This window comes from Physella acuta, unplaced genomic scaffold (genome assembly GCF_028476545.2).
Source record: "Physella acuta isolate Inbredline_101_S28 unplaced genomic scaffold, ASM2847654v3 ptg001559l, whole genome shotgun sequence".
Lineage (NCBI taxonomy): Eukaryota > Metazoa > Mollusca > Gastropoda > Physidae > Physella > Physella acuta.
The window spans coordinates 86857-101755 of NW_026733073.1; the positions used below are offsets into that span (position 1 = coordinate 86857).

General features: G+C 32.9%; 1 protein-coding gene across 1 annotated transcript; it reads left to right on the forward strand.

Moving 5' to 3' along the window:
- Positions 1-10452: 10452 nt before the first annotated feature.
- LOC131928871 (toll-like receptor 4) lies at positions 10453-13865 on the forward strand. Its single transcript, XM_059285019.1, has 2 exons — positions 10453-10650; positions 11211-13865. The coding sequence occupies exon 2, from the start codon at positions 11238-11240 to the stop codon at positions 13839-13841; it is 2604 nt and encodes an 867-aa protein (XP_059141002.1). The 5' UTR covers positions 10453-10650; positions 11211-11237; the 3' UTR covers positions 13842-13865.
- Positions 13866-14899: the final 1034 nt, after the last annotated feature.

Here is a 14899-nt window from a genome sequence, read left to right on the forward strand (position 1 = left end):
GTAAGTTTAAAATACCCGACAACTATGTGTCTGAAAAAAAAACGTTTACACCAGTTAAAGTCACAGCAAAACCAACCTGTTATTATTTCTAAAAATAATTACAATATAACACAGAATGACATTAACATAGAGAGAAAGAGGAAAAATGATATTCATAAATAAAAACGACACGAAATTAAGAGGTATTATATTTTATGGATCCAGATCAATAAAATATTTACGCATAAGGAATTCAATAGATCGAGCTAGGTTAAATATTAATATATCTATTGTTAGTTATGAAAATTTAGAATACCTTGATCTCACTGATAATGGATTTATATATCCTACGGTAAAGCTTCAAGGTTTAACGGGACTTAAAACATTGTTATTCTCAGGAAACGATTTCTCAGATTTTTCTCCGACATTTTTAGACTCCTTTTTTAATGTCGAAAATTTAGCTTTGGCCAACTGCAGATTTGACTTAAATAGTTTTCAAGCTAACAGCTTAAGAATTTTTATAAATTTAAAATCACTAAAGCGTCTGAATTTATCTTTAAATTCTCTGAGTTTTCTCGCACAAAATACTTTTTCCACTAACCATCAAATGACAGAACTTTATCTGGCAACCAACAGGTTTACTGAAATTCCTTTCAACCTTAAGCTGACACCAAACTTGCGGGTACTTGACCTTAGTAAAAATGCTATTTCGACCTTGGAGGAAGCCGTATTAATAGAACTTGATAACTTGGCTAAGAAAAATAGACAATTTAGTTTGCTTTTAGCAGGAAATATTTTATCATGTGGTTGTGAGAACTTCTATTTCATTAAATGGATTTTTATTCAGATTTGATGTGTGTCAACGAATCTGGATTGTATTCTCAACTAGATAAACATTGGAATATTGGTACATTTTTGCGTCAGTGTGTGGGTCAGCAATATCTTTATTTCTCTGTTGTTATTTTGTGCATCATCGCTATAATATTTTTGGTGTCTTTTGTCGTTATGCGGTGTGAGCTGTACATTGTGGCTTACGTTGCTCAAATACTTGGCACTGTACCACGTAGGAGATTAACAGATTTTCAAAAACACGTATTTATAGTTTCATCTCCCAACGAAGGTTTTGTTACAGTTTTAAGCAACTACTTAAAACAAACTTTTTTTCTGAACACTCGAGACTTCAGAGATCTTGAGCCAGGGCGTTCAGAATATGAAGGTTTGTGTGCTGAGATCAACGCCACCTGGCGTGTAATTCTAGATGTAACTATTGAGTTTTTTCACGACAATAATTTCCAGATGCTCCTCACCCTGGTGTTGAACAGTATGTCACATGACAACCCGGGAAAGGTGCTTCTACTTTATGAAAGAAATGTACAGCTAAATGTGGATTTAATTAACCCTTCATTTCATGAATTAATTTTGTGAAAGCTTTTTGAGAAAAAAAAATCTTACAAGGTGGGCTGAGGTGTGTAGAGAGCATAAATAATGAGGAAATTGAATTATTTTATCAAATAATGTTTATTTTGCAAAATAACAGTATGTATCAGATTTGATACAGTATGCAACGGTGGGTAAAAATTTGTTAAAATTGACAAAAAAATATTTTTTACTTATCATTGAAAATGTATTGAGTAATTATTAATTTGAGTAAAACACTTATTCATCACAAATCTGGAGCATCAGAAATTCATTTACAAGATAGTAATTTACATTTTTTTACAATATTGCTATTACCACTTATGTCATATTTCTTAGTAACCATGCATCTTTTTATTGTGTAAGTCAATAAGCAGCATCTACTTTGCTCAGCAGGACCTCTATCTAGTATAATTTGAAATTGTTATTGTTTTAAATGCAAAGTAGTTTTTAATGACTCAAACTTGTTGATATGAAAGAAATTAGAATATATCTACAATGCTAATATTTGGCCATTATTAGAACTTTTTCCTATGCAATGAAACCAGAGACATGACTGTTAGAAGCCAATGAATTGATTTATTTCTGCTATATCAAAGACTTCAAGAATTATCTGGATTCCTCTGTGCAATGTAGATCTAGAAAATCCTTTCACCCAGTATACTAAGATAGTCTTTATCCATGGTGTGAAATAAAATAATCTTGAACAGCCGGAAGGCCTTGCACTAAAAACTATGTTGGTCAGTTCCTATTCCTCACAAATAATAGAAAACATCCATGTGTTTTAGTTAACCACTTTGCTGGACTAGCATCTGCTTACATCTTATGAATGTACATGTTATAAATGTAGGCCTACAGCTTATGAATGTATATCAGAATAAAGTCTACCGCTTTACTTTCTCCGAACCAATCCCTTTATTCTCTCTACATCACTTTCTAAGTGTTCAATTTCAGTTACAGTAACACCTTCAACATCAGGTAAATAAATAGATGAATAATTAGACATTAGTGACCAAAGAAATATGCAGTCTCTATTTCAGACAGAATTCTTTTGTGAGAATCTTTACCCATCCTGTAAAAAAAAAAAAAATTCACTACAAAAAAAACTATATATTATTTCTAGATTTATTTACATTATCTTCATGCATGCACAAATTAAATTATAATTTAAATATAAATAATGTATCACTGCTACTTTTTATATACTAGAGGATTAGGATTTTATTTGCAAGTATAAATACTATATGCAAGAATGTCAATCAAATATTATTATGCCATTTTTATAAAAACAATAATTGCAAGTAATAAGTACAATACTACATTTACTACATTTAGTTATTAGATTGTAACTTCATAAGATGAATAATCAAATATAACACCAACTTCACTTTCATTTACATTCTCCTTGAGGTCTACCATCTATTTCATTCAGAACAGTTTTGCGACAAAATTTATTGCTCGCTCTAGACAAAAAGAGACCCTGTAAAAATAAATAAAATAATGTCAGCACTAAAACAATCTCTAATCATTCATGAACTTCATGGATTTATAAATTAAGTTTTAATTACTATTATAAACATAAGTAAACCACCAATGCCAATAGTAATTATTACTGTTTGCGTACCGGTATGAGGTAAATAATAAGTAGACTAAGTATGTAGGCCTATGCCTAATATTATTACTATTTTTCTTCCATAATAATTACTATACTACTTTCTAAGCTTATTAGACCCAAACACTGTCTCTGTGTATGATCTAGTATGATTAGAGAATTATATGCAAGTTATTCTAAGCAGCAGCTAGTAAATATCAGTCTAAAACTATATTATTATTGTTATACATTATGACACCTTTTTTGGTCTTCAATAGCAGCACTACACTGTACACCCTTTATTATAGGCTTATTATAGTAGCACACTGATAATCTGTATATATATAGTACTGAGTAAGTGCTAAATCTAAGTAAAATTAGTATACAATAGTCTACAGCTTGACTATGTTACTATTGTTACAGATTTTGACACTATTTTTCTTCTATAATTTACATATTATTATTGTAAACATATGAAAGAAAAACAAACCTAAGTTAGTGTAAGAACCAACAGTTGACTAGAGTCTACCTACTAGATGTTAGGAATTGTTCTATCAACTAATTATTATACTACAGAAAAGTCACTACACAGTAGTCCCAGCTAATGTCATGGTCATACCGTTGCATGGTGTATCAAAACTGTTACATACCGTAATTGGACATTATCAGCACAAATATAAAGAAATAGTATGCAAACAACTTATTTTTAGGTAAAATTACTCACCTGAGATTGGTGAATATTTTTTTCAAGAAGAAAAACACGGCCTGTGAATTTTTATTATTTTCTCAAAAACACCTCGATCACAGCTGTCCGACCAGTGTAAAAAAACGGAATCAAACTCGAATTGTGTGAGACGAAACACACCTATAGTCTGTTTCGGGTATGAATTTGGGTCAAAAGTGATCAAGCTAGAGTATGGCATATTAAAAACTCAGATTTTAACATTTGTGTAGATTCAATGGGGGTTATTTCACTTTGTATCAAAATTGATACAACATGAAATGAAGGGTGTTAACGCGATTGGTGAAGATAATATTCTCAAAGTTCCATTATGGCAGATGACACCAAATATGGATGAGTTTTTGTATGATAGAATATTTATTAATGGTTAATGTTATTTAATTTTGTCATCACAAGATTATGAAATTTCAAACAACTAATAATTTAAGTCATGAAATTATATTACCTAGTTATTTTCTCGTACAAATAAGATGAATTTATGTATAGTAACATGTTATCAGATATGCGTAATAATTGTATTTCTTGAGCGACAATAAATGGATTTAAATGTATTCGGTTTTAATACTTATTAATTTGTAATTTATTTTAAAACCCAACGTGAATGCTTGAATCACTTCAATAGACATATAAACCGAGGTAATCAACTCAATGGAATGACGGAGAAAGATGAGAATTAAAATCTTAAGAATATTCATTACTGTACATTTTTTAAATTAAGTGTCGTATAACTTAACACATTAAATATTTTATTTAAGAGGCATATTATCAAACTACACTGAATACATGAAAAAATAATTTTAAAATCTTTAAGTAATTAAATTATCAATGTCAGCTGTGTTTTTCATTTTTTTATTTCTAGAACATTATATGCGTTTCATGAATTGGAAATGGTTTCTAAAATTGTGATAATACTTTTTAGGTACTTGTTCTGTTTTAATACTATTTTAAACCGTATAATGGACTATGTGTCTTCCTTTCATAATGTTATAAAATGTTATGTTTTTAAACAGCTATAGAGGTAAACTAGTTTTTAAAATAAAGTTTCAAATCTAAAACAATTAGAGCATATTTTATGTTTTTGTACGACTAATATCTCACAATGGCGAACGAATACCCGATATTTTGTTTTCCGTCTGCGAAATGGCAAGGAGAGAAGGGTTATTGTCCGCACAAAAAGGCATGGGCAGATAGTTTGGTAATTACTTTAGACCTATACTAATTATTTATTACACTAAATTACAGAAGCAGACGCATTAAATACATCTACTCGGTATGGTTGACAAAGGTGTGCAGGTGAAGTAAAGTTCACCTGTTTCTGTTACCTTAGCAATTGAAGTGATGGTATCAGTTGTAGGTTAGATTAGCATAGGATAGAATAATCTACGACAACAGATTTGTACTTATTGAGGTAAGTGTTTTTGCATTAGTCTTTGGCACGGTACTCACAACCGGGTATTACCCTTTGCCTAACATTGTATTGAGCACTACAATTTTGGCATCCAACCTAAGTGAATAAGGTGTGATGGCTAACGAAGGCTTAACACTAGAGCATTATATAGCGTTAAGGGAGATATTTAAACTAGAGGGAAAGGAGCTGCTGCAATGGGCCGAGTCTAAATTGTTAGAGGCAGAGTCTAAGGCTAGGCAGCAGGTTGAAAGGGACGAGAGGGCTGCAGACATGACGCTAGCTAGGGCTAAAATGGAATAAGAAGAAAGACTAAAATTGAAGGACGCTGGCCTGACAGTAAGACCTGCCAATTTAGAGCTAGGATTTGAAAAAAATAATTTCCTAGGGCACGTAGTGGAGCCAACGCAATACTGACAGATTTGCTAGCGAAGGGTAAACCCGAAAAGGTCGTGTGGTCGGATGAATGTAACCGTGCTTTAAGACTGGTCCAGAAACACTTGAACTCAGAACCATTTCTTTTTTTACCTAACATTAGTGAGCAATTTATCCTCAGGACCGACGCCTCGTCATGAGGTATTGGGGCAGCCTTGGTGCAAATGAGAAATGGGGTCCTGAGACCAGTAAAATACATCAGTAGAAAACTCCAACCGAGAGAGACTCGGTACTCTACTATAGAAAGAGAGTGCCTAGCAATAGTCTGGGCCACAGGCAAACTAACGCTGTATTTATACAACGCTAGTTTCGTACTGCAGACGGACCAGCGTGCTCTAAAATTCCTTCATAAATGTAGGTTCAATAATGCAAGACTGACACGCTGGTCCTTACTGCTACAGGAATATAAATTTGCTATAGAACACATCCCAGGGAGGGATAATCTTCTAGCTGATTTTTTGTCAAGAAATTTTAGATCGGGAGTCTGATGTGTAAATTGTAATTTAAACCTCAGAATTGTTTTTTTTTTCTCGCTTGATTGTCTTGGATTTATGTACAAAGGGGTTTATAAATGCACTAGCCATCGGTACCCGTTTCGTGTGAATTGTAGGCCTATATATTTTTTATGTTATACATATTTGGAAATAATAAATTATAAAATAGTTATTGATCAAAATGCAACACAACACGTTGAGATATTAGTGACAAAACAAAGAAATAACTAAATATCTAAAAATCCGGCACATTTAAAATAACATAGACTACCAATACGTATTCGAAAAATTAAAACCAAATTATATGCATTATTAGTCAACAGAACACCATATTAAATGCACACACTGTTTAAGAGAACTAAATGATTCTGTTAAAAATCTAAGTAATGTGTATTAGTTTGACCGATTAAAGTGTATATATTTCATAGCGTACGACTTAATAAGTATATCAATAGAACTATATCTAAATCAAATTTAAATGAAATAGTTCCTTTCTTTATATTCCAAAATCAATCACACTATCATCTCAGCTATTTAGGCGCCTTATGAGACATGAAGAATCAAAGACGTAGATTAGTTAAGTAACTTAACTTACGCGAATAGGCCTATTCTTTCAAATAATTTTTTTTATCCCAAATTAGCTAGTTCCATAGCTAAACAAACAAATATGTGTATAAAATAATTAAGGCATGAAATAGTTTAATATAGAAATGTATTCATCAAATAGATTCTAGAGTAGATAGAGTCTAAATCTAGAATCTAGATTTAGATCTAGAATCTAGATCTTAGCGTCTACGTCTAGTTTTTTTTGGGTAGATCTAGCCTAGATCTAGAATAATATTCTAGATCTAGATATTATCTAGATCTAGAATCCTAATAGATGAAGTAAATTTTATAAGTTTAGGCCGAGAAAATCTATTGTATAAATTTCATAGCGTACGTAGCTCTAAATCATATTTGAATGATATAGTTTAAATCATTTATTCTAAACTCGGCAGATGACGTCATTAGTTTCGTGCTCTTTTAGTGTAAACAATAAGCGACGTCATTGTTAAATGCGTTTTGTCCCAAGTATAAACAATTTTCCGGTTGCATAATTAAAATTGTTTTTCTGCATTCGAATACGCCTTTATTTTTTTATTTTTCTTCTTTAAATAAAATTGTGGTTATACATTTAAAACATCTAACATATTATGTTCAACAAAAGTCTGTATCAAGTTCTCGATATATCGCTGCCGATTCTGATGTGATATCCGGCGAAAATATTTTGCGGACATAGAGAGTGAGAGAGAGAAGTGCGCACATGGGCTTTTATATATTAGGATTATTTATTTACTCTCTTCTTGGTGTAGTATACTTGTCACACCACTTTTTGTTTGTTTGTTTTTTTTACTGGTAGAAGTATATACTTTCTACGTAAAATTATATTTCGTTTTTGGGGTGGGGGGGGGGGGGGGTAGGCGGTCTTCCGTGGGGGAGAGGGGGGATCTGTGTCTAAGATAAACTATGAGCGTAAGGCCGAGTAGAGTTTCCTTGTTGATTTCTCAGTTAAACTACATGTCACTCAGCTATAAAACACACTTCACATTTATGCAAGCCTTTACGCTCGGTGCATAAGACGTCTACACTTGCAGACCACGCCCCCCCCCCCCCTCGCGGAAAATTCAGTCCACCCTTCCCCATCTCCCTTTCCTTGTCTGAAAGAAATACTGCTTACGGTACTCGTGAAGCCTCAAGGAGTAAGGAGAAAACAGAAGAAAAAGTAAACCTGCTCTGTGTAAATTAATTGAACAAACTTTACAGACAACATCTTTAAGATAGTAAAGTGACGAAACATGCTCACTTAACTATCAAAACATTAATTACATTAATTCTAAAGTTTTTTCTGTTTGAGCTGGCACATGAGTTACGGCACATGGATGCTACTCGACCATGTTTTCGTTGTTAATTTACTACAAGGCCTACACGTGGAATTTTAAAAGAAACCCGGGATCGCCCACTCGGAAAGCAGTTAAGTCTTGACGTCTATTGAACCATGAAACTGTATTGATCACAAGTATAAATTACTTCCTGGTAACACAACATTTTTCCTCTATGAATCTCGACATACGAGTGCTCGACATTAGGAATTTTATATGTACTTGATGTCGAACGATTATTTTGTTGTTGTTGAGATTTGAGAGACCTTGGATAGATTTCTGTTAAACTACCTGCAGGTCAAAGAGTGGAAAGAGTGGAGGTAAGGGCAAAGATAAGTGAAGAGATTAACGATGAAGAAAATTTAGCTTACCAAATGTACAGTAGCATTTAAGTTCACTTAAATCCACTAAAGTTTATTTACGTGCCATCATGTTTAAGCGGGAAAAAGTCATGTAAATCAATTGTAAATGAAAAGTTTAACAGTTGCGCTGTAAATAGTATGTGAACGAAGTAAAACTCCAATCTCCTCCACCTTACTACCCAACCAGCATCTTCGTAATTTCAAGTCGGCTTTATTAAACCAGTTCATTCTCTTTTATTATTTTTGTAATAAAAATAGAGTTCATAATTATATTTTCTTATAGGATGACATTTTGGGTTTCTTATTGGATCAATAGAGTTCTACTTAATAAGAAGACAATAAATTGCATAGAGATGCAAGCAAGGTTACATAACGAATTTAATGTGTAGTTGATTACATTTTTGCTAATACGGTGGTAACTGGATTATTTTTGTGTTTCCATGGCATCTTCAACGTAATGTTAAGAAGTTTCATTACAATTAATACCAGCCTTTGATATTATCATGTACACTATTATAAAGAAAAATACGAGCCTTTGGGGGCCGAAAGTGAATTTTTTTTCGCAGCCGAATCGCACCCTACCAGGGCGCCAGAGGACACGCCTGTTTCAATTTAGTGAGCGACTGTAACACCACATCTTATCCATTGTCAATCGCACTGTTTAAAACGAACGTAGGCGCCATTACGCTCACGGGAAAGCCCAGGGCGCCAAATCGAACCCTGCAGGGGCGCCGGGGGACATGCCTGTTCAATATAGTCAAAGATTATTGTTGCCCATCGTGTCTTTAGTGTAAAGCCTTTTTTTAAACAAACGTAGGCGCCTTAGTGCTCGCATGTTGCGCTTGTTGAAGTTTTAACGCGGAATATAGTAGTACCCCTTACCCGCTAAGCAGGACGCACTATTAACGGTTTCCAAGTTATAAATTGAAGTTTTTTTGAAAACTTTGAAACTCTGAAGCTCTGTATTTGTGTATTGTGTGATGACGAAAAACATACCCTCGCGGGCGACGCCCATACTTAATTTAAAAAAAAAAAATTTGCAAAACCCTTTCCTAAAGTGTTTGAATCAAATTCCCAAAGTGTAATGGCGATCGGATGAACGGTGTCAAACTGCAATCGACTTTGATTTTTATATACCGTATTTAGAGAAAAACAAACTTTGCCCATCGGTGGTGCCCTCCTTGCGAATTTGAATTTTATTTTCGCAGATATCTTCCCAAGAGTATTCTCAACAACTTACCAAAGTTTCATTGCCGAACCGCATCCTACTTTTATTTTTTTTATACCGTATATCGAGAAAAATTGCACCCTCCCGGAGCACTACCCTTGCAAAATTAAAAAAGGCTTTTTATATAACCCTTTCCTGTAGCGTTCTAATCAACTCCCACATAGATTTATGGCGATTTGATGAACGGAATAAAACTGCAAACGACTTTTATTTTTTTTATATATCGTAAAAAGAGGAATCAAATCGTGCCTTGCTTAGGCGCCATCCCTGCGAGCTTGAATTTTTTTTTTTTCGAAGGAACCTCCCCAGGATTATTCTCAACAACTTTCTAAAGTTTCATGGCGATTTGATAAAAGGTGTAGTAATGCTTAAAACACACACACACACACTGACACACACATACATATATATATATATATATATATATATATATATATATATATATATATATATATATATATACTGAAGGAGAGGTGGAGGTTTTAAATATACATAAATATCTAGAAATCTGAGGATATTAAATATTAGAATTTCTAAAACCTTCAACCTCTTACCTCCCCCCCCCCCCCCATTGTTTTAACGAAAGGTTGCATTTTGTTATATATTTTATTTTATTCAGTGGCTTAGAACAAAAACTTTTTTTTTATTCACTCAACAATATCGAGTTAAATCGGTGCGGTTGTGGGGGCGGTATTACACAAAGTAAATCAAAACAAGAAATGTTGTTAATCTGGGAGAATCGAGAATCGACTTTACGCTTTTACATTTCAATGCGCTGAATGAATACCTCAGAGTAGCTTGGCTAGGTGAAGGTGGTTATAGATCAGTTACGACATGTTGCCAAACTGTTCTAAAGAGTACAGCTAGAGCTACGCCTACTCGGGGCAGCTAGTTAACGCGTCATTTCTTCAATATGTTCAATACTACTTTCTAGGTAGTTGGCCTTCCTGTATCAATCTGTATTAATCAACTAAGGAGACAAGAACGTGAAACTCTAAATAAATCCTTATCGCTATTAGAATTTCAGGGGACCGATTATTTTGATGCTACTCCTGCATACAGAGGAAAAGTCACGAAATGTAAGTGTGATTGCTACTAGACATTTTGTATGCTACAGGTGAGATTTTACTTTAACGCTCGTTAATTTAAAAAAAAGTAATTCTATTTGTGAAGACGCCGTGTAAGCTTTTATGTGTTAATTTATGTAGGGTAGATATTTACTATAACACTGTACCGGTAATTTTGTATCTGACGTCATATTACACATCGTAACTGTAGTGTGGAACGAGACTTCCTCCAGAATCTCAACAAGTTTTGCGCCTTACCATTTCAGCCTGTTTTTCTTCCTGAGTATATATATATATATATATATATATATATATATATATATATATATATATATATATATATATATATATATATATATATATATATATATACATACATATATATATATATATATATACATACATATATATATATATATATATATATATATATATATATATATATATATATATATATATAAAATGTAACTTAAAGTTATAATTTTCTTTATCCTCTTAATAAAACCATCTCACCGCGCAGCCAACGCGATTGGTATTATTAAAATAAAATTCCTTTTTTTTTATTCAAACAGACTTCTAGACAGCAATAAGCCACAACAATGAACAAAATTGTTGCAAAATTGATACTATTCTGTCTCTTCTGTGTACGAGAGCAACAAGCAGAAAGTATCGGACAGTTTCAGACGTACAAAAACAGAACAGATCTTACGTTCAAGTTGACGAACACACCCTGTCAGCAGACAAATAATATAGATCTAACTGACGTCATCATAAACTGTACAGGTCTTTCATTGGATCGTGTTAATTCAAGTTGGTTTCCTCTAAATACAACCGTTATTTTCTTGGATTACAATCTTTTGACTGAAATAGAAAACAACACATTTAAAAATTTAACACAGTTACGTTTGTTAAAATTGAGTAATAATAAAATATACAAGATGCATACAAATGCATTTTCTGGCCTTACGAATCTTGATGTCCTAAACCTAGAGTTTAATGCTCTGGAGTTTGATAACAATAGCTATCCTGACGGCATATTTTCTCCACTCATTAATTTAAAGGAACTATATCTGAAACGAGATCAAGATTGCATCAAGAGTGAATACCCCTCATGTTTTCTTTGTCCATTAACAAATCTGACCACTCTGTCTATAGACAGTGTAGGAGAAACGGTCAACTTTGGGCCAGAGTTCAAACAACTAGGTAAACTCACAAACATTTTTCTAAGCGTTTGTTCTAATTCTATTTCTGAAAGCACGTTTAAAAATTTAAATCATTTAACGGACTTAATAATAGATGGCTTCAATACCTTGTCTAATTTTAGCAACATGGCCCTAGCATATTTACCTTCGTTAGATAGCTTTACGCTCATGTCTGAAAATTTACGAAAAAAAGAAGCCTTACATATCCTCAAACCACTGGTAGGAAGAAACATGACTTTGATCAAATTTGTAAGAGTAATTTTAGATTCCCCTGCCGGAGTTTCCAGTAATTCAATGCAAGAAGATGTTCTTGATTTAGATAAAACAAAGTATCTTATACAGATTTGTGTCGGCAGATTTGAGTTCATTCACTCTTTTTTATTTATTCTGGATCATAATGCTTTAATTAGTGAAACCTGGAAATCGTGTCTAGAATATTTGAGCTTATCAGAAAATAGGTGGATTGGTAGTAATTTAGCTTTTATTAAACTATTCACTTTAAGAAGCTTAGAAAATGTTTATATCGATGGTAATTTATTCGGACCTACAACACCAAATAAGCTAAAAACATCTGAAAACTATATGTCTGAAAAGAAAAGTTTGCGTAAGTTAAAATTACATCAAAATCAAGTTATTAATAGTCATAAAAGGATTGTCAAGAGTAAAAACAATACGAAAGTAAAAGGAATTATATTTTATGGATCCAGATCATTGAAATATGTACATGTAGGCAAGTCAATACAAAGCTCTTGGTTGAATAGTAATATATCTTTAGTTGGTTTTCAAAATGTTGAGTATATTGATGGCACTGACAATGGATTTAAATTCGCTACAGGTAGAATTGAAGGTTTAACAGGAATTAAAACTTTATTATTTTCAGGAAACGATTTCTCGGTACTTTCTCCATCATTTTTAGATCCATTCACAACTGTCGAAATTTTAGCTATGGCAAACTGCAGATTTGACTTAAATAGTTTTCAATCTAACAGCTTAAGACTTTTAACGAATTTAAAGTTGCTGAAGCGTCTAGATTTATCTTTAAATTCTTTAAGTTTTCTAGCACACAATACGTTTTCTACTAACCATCAAATGACAGAACTTTATCTGGCAACCAATAGGTTTACTGAAATTCCTTTCAACCTTAAGCTGACACCAAACTTGCGGGTACTTGACCTTAGTGAAAATGCTATTTCGACATTGGATAAAGACATAACATTTGGACTTGATGAATTGGCCAAAAAAAATGGAAAATTCAGTTTAAAATTAGCAGGAAACATTTTATCGTGTGGTTGTGAGAATTTCTATTTCATCAAATGGATTCTTACAACAAACGTAGATATAGATTTTGATTCCAATTTGTTGTGTGTTAACGAATTTGGTTTGTATTCTCATCTAGATAAACATTGGAATGTTGGTACATTTTGGCGTCAGTGTGTGGGTCAGCAATATCTTTATATCTCTGGAGTTATTTTGTGTGTCATCGCTATAATATTTTTGGTGTCTTTTGTCGTCATGCGATGTAAGCTGTACATTGTGGCTTATATTGCTCAAATACTTGGCACTGTACCACGTAGGAGATTAACAGATTTTCAAAACCACGTATTTATAGTTTCATCTCCCAATGAAGGTTTTGTTACAGTTTTAAGCAACTACTTAAAACAAACTTTTTTTCTGAACACTCGAGACTCCAGAGATCTTGAGCCAGGACGTCCAGAATATGAAGATGTGTGTGCTGAGATCAACGCCACCTGGCGTGTAATTCTAGTTGTAACTGTTGAGTTTTTTCACGACAATAATTTCCAGATGCTCTACACCCTGGTGTTGAACAGTATGTCACATTACAACCCGGGAAAGGTGCTTCTACTTTATGAAAGAAATGTACAGCTCAATGTGGATTTAATTAACGCGATTGGTGAAGATAATATCCTTGAAGTTCCATTTTGGCAGATGACACCAAATATGGATGAGTTTTTGTATGAAAGAATTTTTATAGATTGTTGATGTGAGATTGGTAGCAAGCAGTCCCACTGGATTATAAAGTGTTTTTTATCAAACTTGTATAATTATAAATAAATCATAATTTATATTTTGAACATATATTTTTAAATGAGTGCCGCTTGCTCTCATATCTAATACTATAATTGGCCACGTTCGCACTTCTCTCTCTCTCTCTCTCTGTCTGTCCGCAAAATATTTTCGCCGGACATTACGTCGGAATCGGTAGCGATATATGGATACCTTTATACGGACTTTTGTTGAAAATAATATGTTAGATGTTTTAAATGTATAACCACAATTTTATTTAAAGAAGAAAAATAAAAAATAAAGGCGTGTTCGAATGTAGAGAAACAGTATTATTTATGGAACCGGAAAAGCATTTATAGATGTGAAAAAGAACGCATAAAACTGTGACGTCACTAATGTTTATACATTAACTAATGACGTCATCTGCCGTGTTTAGAATAAAAAGTAATGAACTATTTCATTCAAATTTGATTTAGATCTACGAACACTATAAAATGTACACAATACAATTTTTCCGGCCTAAACTCATAACATTTGTTTTATTTATTTGGATTCTAGATCTAGAGATTCTAGATCTAGACTAGATGTAAATCTAAATCTACAAATCTACGCAATAACTAGATCGAGACGTAGACGCTAAGATCTAGATTTAGACTCTAACTTCTCTAGAATCTATTCCAAAAATAAATTTCTATATTAGGACTTAACTATTTCAAGACATAATTATTTTATACAAAATCTTTGTTTGAAACTGGCTAATTTGGGATAAAAAAAATTAATTTGAAAGAATAGGCATATTCGCGTAAGTTGAGATTTTAAAATACGTCTTTCATTCTCCGAGTTTTATAAGGTGCTTATATAGCGGAGATGATAGTGTACTTAAACCCACGCAGGTGGTGCGGGTTCGTGACGCACCAAGTCAACTTGGTTAATCTATTTTTTTTTAATTTTGCTCGGGCTAAATTTAAAAAACAAATTCTATTCGGATTCTAGATCTAGAAAAACTAGACTTACACAGATGTAGACCCTACCTA

Excerpts from the sequence above, each read along its gene's own strand:
- LOC131928871 (XM_059285019.1), top strand. The coding sequence starts at position 11,238 with ATGAACAAAATTGTTGCAAAATTGATACTATTCTGTCTCTTCTGTGTA.